The 18,935-nt window shown below is 39.6% G+C and overlaps 1 protein-coding gene across 1 annotated transcript; it reads left to right on the top strand.

Annotated features, from left to right (window-relative positions):
* Positions 1 to 2,766: 2,766 nt before the first annotated feature.
* On the top strand, positions 2,767 to 18,406 carry LOC114664737 (amine sulfotransferase-like). Its single transcript, XM_028818979.2, has 6 exons — positions 2,767 to 3,005; positions 3,651 to 3,859; positions 4,041 to 4,167; positions 4,401 to 4,495; positions 10,899 to 11,079; positions 17,884 to 18,406. The coding sequence occupies exons 1-6, from the start codon at positions 2,843 to 2,845 to the stop codon at positions 18,000 to 18,002; spliced, it is 894 nt and encodes a 297-aa protein (XP_028674812.2). The 5' UTR covers positions 2,767 to 2,842; the 3' UTR covers positions 18,003 to 18,406.
* The last annotated feature ends 529 nt before the right edge of the window (positions 18,407 to 18,935 follow it).

Genomic DNA, 18,935 nt, shown 5'->3' with positions numbered 1-18,935 from the left:
AAAGATTTTAAAGCAATGTTATCAAATATGAACGAAGTGTATGTAAACTTGTGACCCATTGGAATTGTGATATGCTTAAGAAAAAGTGAAATACTCTTAGGTCTGTGAACATTATTGGAAAAAACTACTTTTGACCTGCACAGAGTAGATATCTTAAATGATATGTTACATGTAATGCTTGTTGTGTGGAGGAGTCATAAAGTGAGTTTTAAAGAATTTACCCTACGTTTCTGTAAACTTCTGACTTCAACTGAATGTATGTAAGTAAACTTGCAAGATCAATAACATAACATTTTAACATTTACTAAAGTAAGCTGTACGTTTTTAAAGAAAGAAAAAGAGTCTCTTATAGATAGCTGAGGCTTGTGCTATAGTATCACCAAAATTGAAAAAAAAATTCAATTATTTTATTTATTTATGCATTTATTTGAATGTGCATTATAGAATACAAAAAATATCATCCACAATCAGTGTTTTAACACAATGAAAAATATGGCATATCAGATTAAAATAAAAAAAGATGTGTACATCGGTTGCACATAATAAAATTGTTTTTATCAATAATTTAATTATGCTTAATGCACAAAATTTAATACATGGTGAAACAACATGATATTTTTATATAACATGGGGTGGCATGGTGGCACAGTGGTAGCGCTGCTGCCTCGCAGTAAGGAGACCTGGGTTCGCTTCCCGGCTCCTCCCTGCGTGGAGTTTGCATGTTCTCCCCGTGTCTGCGTGGGTTTCCTCCGGGCGCTCTGGTTTCCCCCCACAGTCCAAAGACATGCAGGTTAGGTGGATTGGCGATTCTAAATTGGCCCTACTGTGTGCTTGGTGTGTGGGTGTGGGTGTGTGTGCCCTGTGGTGGGCTGGCACCCTGCCCGGGGTTTGTTTCCTGCCCTGCACCCTGTGTTGTCTGGGATTGGCTCCAGCAGACCCCTGTGACCCTGGTGGGTTGGAAAATGGATGGATGGGTGGATAAAGAAACATGACTCATGTCAATAAAGCATAATATTTAAAAAAATTGTTTTATAAACTTTTTTTAAAAATGCACCTCACCAAGTTACTTAGCTATAACCTATTTAGGTTGTCAACTATATTTGTTCCAATATCAATTTATAGATCATTTTCAAAGTTATTAATAAGAAATAAACAGGTTTGTTTATACCAAATATTTGGTAAAAACAATACAAACCAACACAAATACAAAAGATTAGTATTCAAAGCTGAAATGTACAACAGTTATAAAAGAACATTGCTTCTTTGGCTGTGCCAGAATGCCATGACCAATGTATAACTAAATATGAAAACAAAATGCACCTTGGAGAGAGTGTTATATTATAAAATACATTTATTTATATTTATGTATTTATGTAACTGTATATATTTTGGAATAAATGTTAAATATTAGAAAAATATAAAGTGCAAAAATTGGGGTTTGTTTCCTGCCGTGTGCCCTGTGTTGGCTGGGATTGGCTCCAGCAGACCCCGTGACCCTGTAGTTAGGTTATAGTGCAGGGGTGGCAAACTCCAGGCCCAGAGTGTCGCAGTGGCTGCAGGTTTTCATTTTTACCATCTTCTTAATTAGTGACCAGTTTGTGCTGCTGATTACTTCTTTTAATTAACTTGACTCAGGCCCCATAGTTTCTTTTTCTTTAATTGAAACCCAAACAATAATGAGACACAAAACAAGCCACCACATGACCAGCTCCCCTGTGCCCATTACACAAAATCTGAAATTAAAGAGAGGTGATGGCCTTGGTAAGGCTGATCTCTCAGGTCACCAAAACATTTTGACAGTGCTCTTAGAAAGAACAGAAAAACAACAATTTTAGAAATGTGTGCGGTGGCAGAAAGAGAGCAGCAACAAGCCATGGAATTAAATAACGGGTTTAATTAACAGCAAGAATTGGCTTCTTATTAAGAAAATGATTGGAGTGAAACTGTAACAAAAGTCAGTGAGCATAGTTTGATGAAACGTTAAAAGAGAATACGAGGGAAAACGCATCACGGAATAACGTTAGTAGTCTGTGTGATTGTGTTTTAAATGAATATCTGAATATTTCTCGTGTGTGTGTGTTTAAATTTTATTTCTCTAGCCTTTTGCGCTTAACCGGCGACAATAACTCAAATCCACAACCTGTTGCTTCCGCTTGATGGGTATTAATTTTCGGTGTGGACTAAATATAACTATTTTGACTTTTACCTAAATGACTGAAATTGGTCTATTGTACATCCCACAAAATGCAATAAACTAAACATGATCGAGTTATGTTCAACAGTGGAACATAAACAATACATGTAATAAAAAGTAAATACATTTTTGTAAATGTAACAACCTGCCATTTCCCTTTTTTTCAGTGCATGCTGTCCGCCTAGTATTTTTTTAGTGTATTTTGGAATTTTTACACCGTTATCACAGCTAGATAATGAATTCTGCGGACCAGCAATAATTTAAGCAGTAAAACTTTAACGTCGAACTGTGATTTAAGTAAAACATACAGATTACGCCTCTCAGATAATATGCAGTCCCTATAAGAATTTTGCTGAATGCTGACAATGGTTAACCATTATCCTATACATTGCGAGTTCAATGGTCGAAAAATGATAAGCTGCGTTTTGCACTGTTGTAAAGTTCACGATTTTCATAGCGTATAGTTGACATTTCAGCTCTGCAGCGTAAAGGGAGGAAAAAACTAAAAAGCAGAGGACTCTGTTTGTCTACGCAGGTCATATACCCCCGCAGGTACATTTGCAGCTGACATTTCACCCTCACGACGTTCAGAAATTTGGTCGCACTCCAAGTAACTTTCTTTTTGTCTTTTTTTACCAAGTGTTCGAGATGGACGCATACGGACCTCAGTCGCCGAGCTTCGACCCGTCCATAATCGAATATAAGGGATTTCGTTTTCTGAATTTTAAATACAACGAGAAGTACATTGATTCCCTGGAGACTTTTGAAACTAGAGAAAGCGACGTTTTTGTTGTAACTTATCCGAAATCTGGTGAGGAAAAATCTATCTATCTATCTATCTATCTATCTATCTATCTATCTATCTATCTATCTATCTATCTATCTATCTATCTATCTAAAGTTGAGTGTCACCGTTACAGAAACTGCGGTGTGTGCGTGCGTGTGTGTGAATGTAACCGACCAGATGATTTAAAAAAAAAAAAGTATCAACGTTTAATTATCAAAACCTACAAAAGATTTATTAACGCCACCATATTTTAATGAAAAGAGACAAATCTTTCAAGTTCCGACTTTCTCTGTATTTTAGTCACCACAGTTTCCAAATGCATCGCTTGATATTTTAGTTTTAGCTCCTTGATTTATTTGTTAAAAATGGCAAAATTCAGAAAGGGTTTCGTTTAATCCTTATCCATGCATGTGTAAATAATTCTCTGGGCTTTAGAAAGATCTCTAATATGTGGACAAAACAAATCTCTCATGTGGAATAGGGTGCCTAACAGAGTACATTCTTAAAAATAAAGGTGCCATAGTGATTCTACAGAACGATGCCATGGCAGGAGACAGCATGCTAATCATCTTACATTCAGGATTCAAACCAAGCAGAGTGAGGTAGCGGCACTATCTGTGGCATCACTGTACCATCAGAGCATTTACATTTACTTCTGAAATCTTTTAGGAACTGTGTGGACACAACAGATTGTGTCGTTGATCTGTCCTGATGAAGACCGCACTGGAGAGGAGCTGCTGCCAAACAATCTGCGATTCCCATGGATTGAATTCTTCAATGAAGAAATAGATCACAGTTCACGGCCATCACCGCGATTCTTTTCATCTCATCTGCCTTATAATCTTGTGCCCAATGAGCTGAGGAAAGGAAAAGGAAAGGTACAGTAGGTCAGACGTCTGAAACCTCAAATACTAAAGTTTTATAAAGAGCTCATGATTTTTTATGTAATGATGACAATGCATTTATCATGATTATCTGCTGGTGAAACAGTCTTATGTATTAATACACAGTGTGCTGTTTACTGAACTTCACCTTCTAATGACAATTTCTGATTTGCAGGTCATTTATGTTTCACGAAACCCTAAAGATGTAATGGTATCTTATTTTCATTTTACATACTTCTTTAAACCAATGGGGAAAGCAAAGGATTTCAGCGAGTTCATGGACAATTTTCTGAATGGAAACGGTAAACAGTTCTGTTAATGGGGTCTTATAAGTGGGTAATCCATTGAATCGAAAAAGTTTTTCAGGAAATGAAATCTATTACAGTTTTCAGATTCAGAAACAGATGAAAAGATGAATGTTAAGGAAAACCTGTCCTATACATCTGAGAAATCATAAGTGTTTGGTTGAATTTGATGCTTTTCATCATCTAAGGTTTTCCCATACTGCACTAATGTTATATTTTTCTTCTAACAGTACCCTTGGGCTCTTGGTTTGATCATCTGAGGGGATGGTACGACCACAGAGATGAGTTCAATATCCTTTTCATATCATATGAAGAAATGATTAAGGTAATATTTTCAGTGCCATATTCCAAGGGTGTTCAGAAAACCACATTCAATACAGATTTTAGCCTCTCAGTCAAAGGCTGCTTTGTTTATCACATTTCAAATTTAAATCACTTCTTAAATTCTGCACATTTCAGTTTCAGTTCTTCAAGGGTATTGATGTTGTAAATTGCATTCTAAAAATATTTTAATTAGAGACTAATTCCTACAATTAAATAAATCCTTTACCTAATCTGACTATTAATGGTATGAATGCATTCTCAGGGAATGCATGTATGGATAATCAAAACTGATAATATACAGTATCTCCATCCATTTTCTGAACAATCTCATCCTCATCACATTTCTTTGGAGAAGTGATGCCTGTGACAGAAGCATTGGCTGCAGGACAGGAACCAGCTCTGGTAGAGAATACTATTTCATTACATGGCACACTTGCACATACTGTGTAAATTTAGACCTGTCAATAGGTGTTTGGATTGTGGGAAAAAAAATCAGAATACCCAGCGAGAACCCACACAGGCGAAATAGTTGATCAGACGAAGAATCAAACCCAGTTCCCTAAAGCTGTAAGACAGTGACACTAAACATTGTGCCAAACAAAATATGGTTATTGTTAACATTACTTTTATTTCATAGACATGTATTTCTCATGGTTTCCCATACTGGTTTAATACTATCCATCCATCCATCCATTTTCCAACCCGCTGAATCCGAACACAGGGTCACGGGGGTCCGCTGGAGCCAATCCCAGCCAACACAGGGCACAAGGCAGGGAAACAATCCCGGGCAGGGTGCCAACCCACCGCAGGACACACACAAACACACCCACACATCAAGCACACACTAGGGCCAATTTAGAATCGCCAATCCACCTAACCTGCATGTCTTTGGACTGTGGGAGGAAACCGGAGTGCCCGGAGGAAACCCACGCAGACACGGGGAGAACATGCACACTCCACGCAGGGTGGACCCGGGAAGCGAACCCGGGTCTCCTAACTGCGAGGCAGCAGCGCTACCACTGCGCCAGGTTTAATACTATTCTATCATTTTTTTTACCAATATCATTTTAAAAAGCAACCAATCTGCAAAAAAACTGATAATAAATATGTATTCTCAAAAAAGTGCAAAAATCCTATTTACATCTGAAGTTAAGACTCCTTTTTGTAACATTTTAAATGAGGCAAAAGTTTAAAAGCTCCTTCCAAAAAATTCTGTTAACCACGATTGTGAGAAGGAAAACTTTACCCTGCTGGAGCATTGTAAATCCATCTAGCAATTGCAAAAGTGAGAATTATTGTTTGAGAATTTAATTAAAACATTGGTTCACTTAGTTGCTATGTCCTAAATACCATAACATTTAAATAAACATACATTTACAGTATTTATATTCAATAATGCAGCCAACCACACTGGATGCAAAAGAGGTTCACTGTCTTTATTGTATGAGCTCATGGAATATACTACCAACTTTACCAACATAAACCTATCTTTATATAGCAGCCTAAGAAAACACACTCAGAGAATATTTCAAAATAGATATAATCACAGAGCATTTTAAAATAACAAAAGTCTTGTACAATACATTACATCAGGGACAAACATTTGTTGCAGTTGAAGTCTGCATGGCACTTTAGTTGTCTAGGGCTGAAACTGAACACCTTTGTCAGTCCACAAGACTGTTAATTTTTTTTTCATTGTATATGTTTAGTCATTTTGGATTTTTGATGAAGGTCACATATTGGTCAAAGTGGATTAACAATATTTACTTAAATATTTACAATATTTAATTTGTGGTTCTGAGTTTGAATCCAACACCCAGTCACTGTCTATGTGGAGTCTGATCATTCCCCCTCATATTCACAAAGACATCGGTGGGAAGTTAACTGACATCTCTAAACTGGCCCATAATGAGTGAGTGTGTGTGTTAAGTGGACCCTGACAAGGACTGTTACCTTATCCAGGGTTTGTGCCCTGAATTGGATTTAGTGGGTTTAATAATAATAATAAGGGTTGGACCGCCAAGGTCCCTGCCTTCGGCCACCACCCAACTCACACTGCACCCGACCTCCTTGGCCCCTCCCATAGGTGGTGAGCCCATGGGAAGGGGGACCCACGTTGCCTCTTCGGGCTGTGCCCGGCCGAGCCCCATGGGTGCAGGCCCAGCCACCAGGTGCTCGCCATCGAGCCCCACCTCCAGGCCTGGCTCCAGAGTGGGGCCCCGGTGACCCGCGTCCGGGCAAGGGAAAACGCCGTCCAAAATTGTTTTTCTTCATAGGAGGTTTGTTTAACCGCTCTTTGTCTCATCCCTCACCTAGGACCAGTTTGCCTTGGGGTGGATGAGATACGCCCGAAGTTCCTCAAGGCTCTGGATGTTGTAGGACTGTCTTGGTTGACACGCCTCTGCAACATCGCATGGACATCAGGGACAGTGCCTCTGGATTGGCAGACCGGGGTGGTGGTCCCCCTCTTTAAGAAGGGGGATAGGAGGGTGTGTTCCAACTACAGAGGGATCACACTCCTCAGCCTCCCTGGAAAAGTCTATTCAGGGGTTCTGGAGAGGAGGGTCCGTCGGATAGTCGAGCCTCGGATTCAGGAGGAACAGTGTGGTTTTCGTCCTGGTCGTGGAACAGTGGACCAGCTCTGTACCCTTAGCAGGGTCCTGGAGGGTGCATGGGAGTTTGCCCAACCAGTCTATATGTGTTTTGTGGACTTGGAAAAGGCATTCGACCGTGTCCCTCGGGGAATCCTGTGGGGGGTACTCCGAGAGTATGGGGTACCGGCCCCCCTGATAAGGGCTGTTCGGTTCCTGTACGATCGGTGCCAGAGCTTGGTCCGCATTGCCGGCAGTAAGTCGAACCCGTTTCCAGTGAGAGTTGGACTCCGCCAGGGCTGCCCTTTGTCACCGATTCTGTTCATAACTTTTATGGACAGAATTTCTAGGCACAGCCAGGGCGTTGAGGGGGTCCGGTTTGGTGGGCTCAGGATTGGGTCACTGCTTTTTGCAGATGATGTTGTCCTGTTTGCTTCATCAGGCCGTGATCTTCAGCTCTCTCTGGATCGGTTCGCAGCTGAGTGTGAAGCGGCTGGGATGAGAATCAGCACCTCCAAATCTGAGACCATGGTCCTCAGCCGGAAAAGGGTGGAGTGCCCTCTCAGGGTTGGTAGCGAGATCCTGCCCCAAGTGGAGGAGTTCAAGTATCTCGGGGTCTTGTTCACGAGTGAGGGAAGAATGGAGCGTGAGATCGACAGGCGGATCGGTGCGGCATCCGCAGTAATGCGGGCTCTGCATCGGTCTGTCGTGGTGAAAAAGGAGCTGAGCCACAAGTCGATCTATGTTCCTACCCTCACCTATGGTCATGAGCTATGGGTAGTGACCGAAAGAACGAGATCGCGAATACAAGTGGCTGAAATGAGTTTCCTCCGCAGGGTGTCTTGGCTTTCCCTTAAATATAGGGTGAGAAGCTCAGTCATCCGGGAGGGGCTCAGAGTAGAGCCGCTGCTCCTCCGCATCGAGAGGAGTCAGATGAGGTGGCTCGGGCATCTGATCAGGATGCCTCCTGGACGCCTCCCTGGTGAGGTGTTCCGGGAACGTCTAACCGGGAGGAGGCCCCGGGGAAGACCCAGGACACGCTGGAGGGACTATGTCTCTCGACTGGCCTGGGAACGCCTTGGGATTCTCCCGGAAGAACTAGAAGAAGTGGCCGGGGAGAGGGAAGTCTGGGCATCTCTGTTCAAGCTGCTGCCCCCGCGACCCGACCTCGGATAAGCGGGAGACAATGGATGGATGGATGGAATAATAATAATAATAATAATAACCTTCATTTCAATATGAATACAAATAGCATTACAGACACCTTCTATTTGATTAGTCATGGTATATGGTGTAACATAAAGTTTTGAATGGTTTGTTCATAAATTCTGCAGCTTTATAAAATAGTACTGTAGTAATTTACAGCACTTAGTCTGTTATTGTGAATTTAAAAAAGGTAAACTTTTGTAAAATATGACAAATACATTTTGACTTATAAGTTTATATACGCTTTGCAGAATTTGTAAGATGCTCACCTGTTTTTTTGTGCATTTGCCCGTTTGGCATTTGCTGCATACCAAAATATGGTGAAAGCAGAAGAACAGTCAAATGACCTTTGAGTCATTCAAAACCATAAATCATGAAAAGTTTATAAATAGATCTTCAAAAATTTAAAAACAATACAATGTACTATCCAAACTAAGATAGAAAAGTTAAAAACCAGTGGCCCCGTGGATGCCAAAACAAGATCAGGTAGACCATGGTAGACAACCATCAAGAAAATTTTACGAGATAACAAAAGAAAAGTCCCCAGGCAGCTTTTACTCAAATACAGCCTTCTCTGAAAAAAAATGAAAAGGATGTTTTAGCATGTTTAATAAGGAGATACTTAAAGAGAAATTGTCTGCATAATAGGGTTGCAAGAAAAATGTCCCTTTTTCTCCAACAGCTTTAAACACTCACCTTGGAATATGCCAAACAGCATCTACAAAAACTGCATGATTTTTGGAATAAAGTAAATTGGAGTAATGAAACAAAATTATACTTCATAGTCACGACCATACTTACTATATTTGAAGATATGTCCTATGCAGAGAAACACCCAACCCAATGGCGAGGTATGGGAGTGGATCTCTGCTGGTTTGAGGGTGTGCTGGGCAATTTCTGTGCATAGGCTGCTCAGACATGGACCTAGGGCTCCCTCCAGTGGTTAGAGCGTATTACTGCAGCAGCGCTTTCACTGCCTATTCTGTAAACAGACCTGCGAACACTCAGACTCAAAGCAAATGTTCGATTACATTGTTGTATATTATTTTTGCCTACTAGCGGTGTTCGGTCTTAACGTCTGATGACCTACACAGTCGTACAATAACACAAACAACAACAACGATGATAATACCAATAATAATAATCCTCAAACTGTAGCATAGAAGACTCGGACATGGCAACATAAAATTAAGCTATCAAAACGGTAGTAGGACTGTAGCTCTTGAGAGAATTTATCTCAAACTAGGATCATTTCAAAAATGGACATACATTAAAACGTGTGTTAAAACGTAGCGTCCTCTGTTGCTCACCACCATTTGTGAGATTCACTCTGGGTAGGCTAAAGCAGTTGTGCGTAGTCCATCTCTCGCTGGAAATGTTTGTGCATTGATTTGATAGGTAGATTGCATTATTTGCATATATGAGCATATGGTAAATAGGAATTGTGGGTAAAGATTCCTATTTGAAGGTAATCATTATATTCTCAATTTTGCTTAGTGTTATTATGCCAAGTTTTCAATTTATTTTATTAAGTTGAGTGTAATTTTTTAATTTTATTTAGACAAAACATTAAAAGCAATACATAAAGACTATTAATACAGCCTGATTCTTATTTTCTGAAATGGCACCCCTCAAGAGTATTTTTCTGAGACAGCCACATTGTAAACAGAGGTTGCTATAACTTGACATTCTAAAATTGTGAGTTTAAGGTCCTAAATACTTCACTGCCCCCAGTCAATCTCCAGTTCACAATGTACAGGTCTGGCAGTGATGATTCCTCTCAAAGTAAAGGGGGTGGTGGGGCGCCATTTACAACTTCACCTAGAGCAGCAAAACTCCTACAGGCAGGTCTGGGTGTGTCAGCTGAAGCATTCCAAAATGTTTGGTTAAAATTGATGTAAGGTGAATATAGAAAATTATCAAAAATATTTGGAGAAAATTTTGCATTCATCAGCCTGGAAGTGGTGCATGAGGTTTAGCATGATTTTCCAGCATGAGAAAGATCCAAAACACAAGGCCAAATCAACCCAACAGAGGGTGCAGCAGAAGAATCTAAACATTCTGCAGTGGCTATCACAGTCCCTAGACCTCAAAATAATTTGGCCACTGTGGGGAGACCTCAAACATGCAGGACAAACAAAGGCAACCGATACATTTACAAGACTTGGAGTCTTTTTGTCAAATGGAGTGGGCAGGTTTAGCACCTGAGAAAATTAAGGGACTCATTCTCAACTATCACAAAAAAAAGTCTGCAGATAGTCACTGATGTTTATGGGAGTAACACACAAAAAAAAATAACCAAAAGTTTCTAAAGTTTTGAAAATGGTTATCTGCATAATTTTGTTTTTATATTGTTTGTATAATAGATATATAATGCTGTGGTTAGATTAATCCAAGTGTGCATGGCAAAGTAAAAGAAATATGTCTTGTATTGTTAATCATATTTTCTAAAAGTGGTGAACATTTTACAGATTCTTCCAGGGATATGTAAACTTATGAATGGAACAGTATACACTTACGCAGAAAGTTTTTTCATTGTTCTTAGGATTACACGTTAACTTAGAGGCCTTATATAATTCATTTGTTTTTAAACCTGATTTTTAATAGGACCTCAGATCTGTGGTCATTAAGATCTGCAAATTCCTTGGAAAAAAGATAGAGAATATGGATATTGACAAGATTGCTGAAGAGGGCACCTTCAATAAGATGAAGAAGAATCCTAAAGCAAATTATGAATGGATACCTGCTGACCATGCAAATAAAGAAAATGGGAGTTTTCTGCGTAAAGGTACATCTTCCATTATGAACGATATGCATGCACAGTAAAGACAGATGTTTTGAATAATGAGAAAAGAATTAAGTTAGTTAAGGAAGTATGGTGGAGCAGTAGTTATCGCTGTTACCTCACAACTCTAGAGTCCTAGGTTCAACCTGCAGCTTGGGCTTTTTTTACATGGGTTTTGCATGTTCTTCTTGGGCTCTTTCCAAGTATATGTTTCTTCACACATGTCGAAGACATGCAACTATAGTTACTCTAAACTGACCCATTGAAGGGTGTGTGAGGAAGTATGCGGCCCATCCAGGATTACACGCAGTGTCCCCCTGTCTCTTTCTCCCTCTGCCCATGTATACAGGTACACAAAGTGTGTTAGAATAGGTACATAATATTGAACATAACAAAGCACATAGAAAGACAGAGAGAGCATATATACCCTCTCTTATTGCTAGTTGTCTGTTCTACAGTATATGATGTTATCCAATGTAAAACAAATTGATGATGATAATGAACACTTTAGCAACATACAACAGGAATCTTCTGCTCTTAAAAGATTATTTTTTCTTGTAAAATAAACAGGGCAATCAAATATATAGGTGCTGGTCATAAAATTAGAATAGCATGACAAAGTTGATTTATTTCAGTAATTCCATTCAAAACGTGAAACTTGTATATTATATTCATTCATTACACACAGACTGATGTATTTCAAATGTTTATTTCTTTTAATGTTGATTATAACTGAGAACTAATGAAAGTCCCAAATTCAGTATCTCGGAAAATTAGAATATTGTGAAAAGGTTCAATATTGAAGACACCTGGTGCCACACTCTAATCAGCTAATTAACTCAAAACACCTGCAAAAGCCTTTAAATGGTCTCTCAGTCTAGTTCTGTAGGCTACACAATCATGGGGAAGACTGCTGACTTGACAGTTGTCCAAAAGACGACCATTGACACCTTGCACAAGGAGGGCAAGACACAAAAGGTCATTGCTAAAGAGGCTGGCTGTTCACAGAGCTCTGTGTCCAAGCACATTAATAGAGAGGCGAAGGGAAGGACAAGATGTGGTAGAAAAAAGTGTACAAGCAATAGGGATAACCGCACCCTGGAGAGGATTGTGAAACAAAACCCATTCAAAAATGTGGGGGAGATTCACAAAGAGTGGACTGCAGCTGGAGTCAGTGCTTCAAGAACCACCACGCATAGACGTATGCAAGACATGGGTTTCAGCCGTCGCATTCCTTGTGTCAAGTCACTCTTGAACAAGAGACAGTGTCAGAAGTGTCTCGCCTGGGCTAAAGACAAAAAGAACTGGACTGCTGCTTTCTGATGAAAGTAAATTTTGCATTTCCTTTGGAAATCAAGGTCCCAGAGTCTGGAGGAAGAGAGGAGAGGCACAGAATCTATGTTGCTTGAGGTCTAGTGTAAAGTTTCCACAGTCAGTGATGGTTTGGGGTGCCATGTCATCTGCTGGTGTTGGTCCATTGTGTTTTCTGAGGTCCAAGGTCAATGCAGCCGTCTACCAGGAAGTTTTAGAGCACTTCATGCTTCCTGCTGCTGACGAACTTTATGGAGATGCAGATTTCATTTTCCAACAGGACCTGGCACCTGCACACAGTGCCAAAGCTACCAGTACCTGGTTTAAGGACCATGGTATCCCTGTTCTTGATTGGCCAGCAAACTCGCCTGACCTTAACCCCATAGGAAATCTATGGGGTATTGTGAAGAGGAAGATGCAATACGCCAGACCCAACAATTCAGAAGAGCTGAAGGCCACTATCAGAGCAACATGGGCTCTCATAACACCTGAGCAGTGCCACAGACTGATCGACTCCATGCCATGCCGCATTGCTGCAGTAATGCAGGCCAAAGGAGCCCCAACTAAATATTGAGTGCTGTACATGCTCATACTTTTCATGTTCATACCTTTCAGTTGGCCAACATTTCTAAAAATCCTTTTTTTGCATTGGTCTTAATTGATATTCTAATTTTCTGAGATACTGAATTTGGGACTTTCATTAGTTATCAGTTATAATCATCAAAATTAAAAGAAATAAACATTTGAAATACATCAATCTGTGTGTAATGAATGAATCTAATATACAAGTTTCACTTTTTGAATGGAATTATTGAAATAAATCAACTTTGTCATGATATTCTAATTTTATGACCAGCACCTGTACACCCTGGTCTCCTAACCTGCTTCTCTGCTATCACCAGAAACTAGATGGACATACTGTAGACATGTCTTCTTCCTCCTTCATTGTCATTACTTTTTTGCAATGGTTCCTGACGTTTCATGGTTCCCTTGACTCCTGATTTATATGTCATGCCTGTGCTGACTCGCACTTGTTGTTGTTGATGTTACCACAGTTTACTTTCAGCCTGTGTTGTCATGCAAATGCCAGACAGAAATGCAAGTATTGTTTCTCTAGATGGTATGTTTAAATACTTGATTTAGTGGTTTGGATTCATTTTATTTACAGCAGTTCTTTTGTTTTTAGCAAAATTATATATTACATGGATGACGTAAAGTTTATATTGATGACATTGTTCAATATGACTTGAAAACTTTGATCCATAATGAAATGCTGTGTATAGGTGAATATGCACATGAACAGGCAATCTGGCACCACAAATGTACTAAAACATGCACACAAAAACAGCCAAACATGAGTATAAAATATGGCCCAGAGGGCACATAAATTTCTGTATACTCTGGTCACTCTCATTGGCAACACATGTTCACTCAAAGTTTAAAATTTATAAGTAGGAAAACCAACATCCGTGCTCACCTGAGAGTAGTAAATCTGGCCTGTTCAATGCAGAAAACTGAAGATGCATCAGTTATCATTGAGTAATAAATAGTATGGGAGGAATTTTCACTGGTGATTTAGTGATTTCTTCCATCAGGTCATGTTAGTTCATGTTGGGGAGCATGAAGTGGTACAGTATGTTGCTGCACCCCCCATACAATGAAACAGCTCAGAATCCTGGTTGTCGACCCCCCAGGCACACACGCAGACCAGTTCCACCCTCCAGAAATGACCATCTATCTGCCGTAACCAGGTATTATGTGGGTGTCCCCTTGGCCTGGTCCAGCCACTTGGGTCCTTAATAATGAGTGTCTTTCAAGCCAGATCACCCTCAAGGAATCCCAACACATGGCCGTAGTGCCATAACTGACACTACCTCACAATTCAGGAAATGTGCCTCATTCAGGACTCCATGAGCAACTGCTCATTTGACACAAAGTCAAACAAGCTGTACTCAAGAATTCTCCAAAGAGACACATGTGACAGATAGGGGGCGCTATCTCTCCCTTGAACCCTCAGATCAGACGTCAAACACCAGATAAAAGTCCAATAATAATATTTATTAGGACAATACAGTGCACAAAGCACCCTCCACTCCACTATACTCATAAATAATCAATACAATACTCAATAACAATCCTCCACTCCCAGACGCGTTGCCACCCTTCCTCCCGACTCAGCTCAACTCTGGGATCTCCCACAGCCCTTTTTATAGTTCTTGGCACGGAAGTGTTTCTCTTCTCACTGTCCATGTGACTGGTAACACTTCCGGTTCGAATGAAAACTCCTTTTTCTTCAACCCGGAAGTACGTCATTTCCTCTGTCCATGTGACTGGGACGTACTTCCGGGCTGTAATGAAAATACAAGTCTCTGGGCCTCCCTGCAGCGTCCCCTGGTGGCTCCGACGTTATCCAGCAGGGCTGTACAGGAAAACTCCAATGTCCATGGTGCCCTGCTGGAATTCGGGGCACCTCCATGCTGTAGGAAAGGCTTTATCTGGCGGCCTGGGGGTATTGGCCGGAATGAATGGCCGGCCATATATCATACACAGTACCAAAGGAGTTCAGTCTTCGTCTCAGATCACTGGATACCTTCCATGTCTCACAATCATATAGAAAAACAGAAAGCACCAGGACTCTAAAGACTCTGACCTTTGTCCTTTTATAAAGATATCAGGAGTGCCACACACCCCTTTCCAGCAATATTATGACTCCTCCATGCTCTCCCAATCTGTTTACTGATTTCATAGAGTCACCAAGAGACATGAAAGTTGCGTCCAAGGTAAGTTAACCTCTGTCCACAGACATACACACTACTGATAGCTGTGCCTAAGAGGCCATTAATGGCCTGCATCTTGGTTTTTATCCAGGACACTCACAGGCCCAGATACTCAAACTCTTCACTCAGTCTCTCAAAAGCCCTGATCAGAGCCTCCATTGACTATGTGAAGATCACAACATCAAAAAAAGTTGATAAATTAAAAAACAAGTTTCAAACAAATACTACTAATGTATTGCATTCTCAAACACTTTTTTGGATACTTTCTTCATAAATTAACTTACATTTCCAAAAAAAATCAAATACGTTTTCCCATAGTAAACAGAAGAACTGAAACAGCTGGGAACACCGAAAAGTGATTCAAATTAAATTTGTTGACCTCATCGTTTTCAACAATTTCTTATCAAGGCATTTTTGTGGCTCTATATAATAATAATAATAATATTTTACCGATTTATACATTTTCCTTCCTAACCCTAACAACCAGATGGATACACAGACACATAGAGACACTTGTCCTTTTATTAAGGTGAATGTAGGGGTTGCAAAGTAACAATGCAGGTGATACGAAGGTAGGTGAATTGGCAGATAATTTGGAATCTGTTGAATCATTACAGAGGGACTTGGACAGCATACAGGCTTGGGCAGGGCAGATTTGTGGCAAGTGAAATTGAATGCAAGTTGGTATAACGTTTTACAAATAGGATTGCATATGGAATAAGTTACCAAGCAGTATGGTAGACAATAGAACTTTAGGGACCTTGAAAACTCAGTTTGACGTTATTTTGAAGAAAAGAAATGAATAGGACTGACAAGCTTTGTTGGGCTGAATGGCCTGTTCTCATCTAAATTTTTCCAATGTTCTAATATGTAAAACTGAGTAAACTGTCAGAATCATTCAAATGTATTTGAAGTGTAGAATTCATCATCCAAGTTTTTAATTTTGAAATAAGGTAAGATTCTGAAATATGAAATCAGCTTTTTGGGCCCTGATATCACATTTTTAGGGATTGATGTCAAGGCTTTAAAGTTTTGATATCGTATGGTTTAACTTTGATACTGATATTCCCAAAGCAGAGATTAAAATTGTAAAATTTGTACATTTTAAAATCTTGACAATTGGGGTAAAAAGTAGACAACAACATGTGATCTCAGATTATACAGCCTAGAAATTAATGTCTTGAAAATTTATATTGAATTTTAAAAACATCATATTAAAATAAAATACAAAGTCACTGTATAGTATAATTCTTGCCACCGGGTATAAAGAACCAACTAAACTGAGGTACATGTTCTTTGCATGAGTCACTGACTTTGGCAAAGAAACATCAGATTTTTAAAGAAACACTGTAGTGGTAGTCATGTTGGCTTTTGTCATTGAGTCATAGAAGGAATGAGGATTGTTGTGCACATGGGTTAAAGCTTACTTTTGCTTAAACATCAATAAAGAAGAGTTCTATGGTCAAATGATAGAACACATGTAATACAACACATAATGCTGGTTATTGCAGTGCTGCTTGGTAAACTATATTTTCAGTTACATTTGGGGCAGAAATAATTTTCTGCCATTTCTCATCCGTGAGCCTGCCATGTAAAGGGGATTGTGGAAGAAGATGGCATAGCAGTCACTGCACTCAAGCATGCTAACGTAAAGCAATATGCCCAAATACTTATGCTCATTTCAAATGTGAAAAGAAACATAAAACATGCTATTGTGAATGAACACATGAATGTTTAAATAATAATAAAAAAAATACAGTAAAAGACACATTGCCTTAAATCCCTCTCAAAATACTCCCCCTAGCTTTGAACACACTTACGCCATTGTTCTTGCCATTTTCTGAAGCAGTTCTGGAAGTCCTCTTTCATGAGTCTGCCTCGATGTCTCAAATTGATACAAAACTTTTACCTCTTATGGTCATTTTGAGTTTGGGAAAGAGCCAGAAGTTGCATGGTGCCTGATCTGGTGAATAAGGGGGATGAGGTCACACCATAATGTTTTTATTTGACAGAAATTGTCATACCAGAAGTGATGTGTGACATGGAGCATTGTCATGATTGAGGACAGTTTGCCCATTTCTCAGCTTGTTTTCTACCCACAACATTTCTTAAATGCTCTAATAAGCACCATAGTGTTCCTGGGTACAAACTCAGCGCTGCACAATTCCATCAAGGTCAAAAAAAACTATCATCATCACCTTGATGTTGGATCTTGATTGATGTGCAGGACATCGAGGCAGCCACGACAGCACAACTAAAGACCCTCACGAACGAGGACTTCCAGAACTGCTTCAGAAAGTGACAAGAATGATGGAGTGAGTGTGCGCAAAGAGAGGGGAAGTATTTTGTCTTTTACTGTAATAAATGTTCTTATTTAAACATTCACCGCATTTTTGATCACACCTCGTATGCACAGAAACACAAAGCATGCGTTTTGTACTTTTGCTTCATGTTCAGAAAAAACAGAATTTTTGACACACTTTGGGCACTATACTATATGTGTTCAAGTAAAACAAAAAGAATCATAATTTATCAACAAATCTAAAAAGAAGTCTAATTTAAGCTTGTCTGCCAAGTATTATTCCTTTCAGATGTATTAAGTGATATATAAGTTATCCATGGCAGATGTGTGGGTGTTCCTTAAGCCATGTCATAAATTTCAGCAAGTGCTTCAAGTACAGATGTTATTAAAGTCATGTCTTTTTTTGTTACATTACAGGGACTATTGGAGACTGGAAAAATGTGATGACTGTTGCCCAGAATGAAAAGTTTGACCAAGTCTTCCAGGAAAAAATGAAAGACCTGCCTTTAAAATTTATATGGGACATTAATGAATGACATTCTGTTGACCAAGGAGTTGTCCAACCTCTAGCTTGCTCTTTCATGATGAATTTATTTGTTTAATCATTTTTAATCATCACTTTATTTTAAACTGTATAGATCAGTAAAATACAAAGAGACAATATCATCAATAATCATTGTATGCAGTGTGGCCAGTAGGAGGGATGGCAGAGCCCCAAATCTCAGACATAGTATCAGTCCCCAGTTCGGTTGACAGCTTATTTTTAAAGAAATTTGCCTTACATTGGCTTCTTTTGCCAAAGCCAGTAAAACCACAATGCACATTTATATTATCTATTTCTAGCCTTCCATCTTTATTTCTCTTTCCTCTACTTCTTTAAATTTACTTATTTGGCTGATACCTTTATCCAAGGTGACTTACAACATCTGAGATACAATTGGCTACATTTCTTTTTGTTCAATAATAATAATAATAAAATAATAATTCATTACATTTATATAGCGCTTTTCTCAGTACTCAAAGCGCTATCCACACAGGGAGGAACCGGGAAGCGAACCCACAATCTTCCACAGTCTCCTTACTGCAAAGCAGCAGCACTACCACTGTGTCAATTGGAGCACATGCAGCTGAAATGACTTGTTCATAGTGACACAGGGTCAGAAGCATTTAAAATCCAAAGCTTTAACCACTATACCCAGACAAGCTTTGTCCAAGTCCGCCTGACTCCAACTTCCTTGAGTAAGTTGGGGTGGCTGCCTTCCAGTGTCATAACAGTGCACCTAATACACAACAAATCATTCCAAACAAGGGGAAAGTTAAGGACACACTATGGACACTGAGGGGTACACCCCTGAACCTTGAAGTCAAATAATATTGAATCCATGCTATGGACACTGAGGAGTGGTAACTCAAGAGGCGTACATTCTGGACACTGAATGGGACTAAGCCTAGGTCTCCAAATAGGTTCA

Source organism: Erpetoichthys calabaricus, chromosome 14, assembly GCF_900747795.2.
Source record: "Erpetoichthys calabaricus chromosome 14, fErpCal1.3, whole genome shotgun sequence".
NCBI lineage: Eukaryota > Metazoa > Chordata > Cladistia > Polypteriformes > Polypteridae > Erpetoichthys > Erpetoichthys calabaricus.
This window is presented reverse-complemented; position numbering and strand designations above follow the sequence as displayed.

Bases quoted from the DNA above. Each gene is read 5' to 3' on its own strand.
- LOC114664737 (XM_028818979.2), top strand. From the start codon at position 2,843: ATGGACGCATACGGACCTCAGTCGCCGAGCTTCGACCCGTCCATAATC. The intron at 3,860-4,040 runs GTACAGTAGGTC...TCTGATTTGCAG, and splicing joins TGAGGAAAGGAAAAGGAAAG to GTCATTTATGTTTCACGAAA. The intron at 4,496-10,898 runs GTAATATTTTCA...GATTTTTAATAG, and splicing joins CATATGAAGAAATGATTAAG to GACCTCAGATCTGTGGTCAT.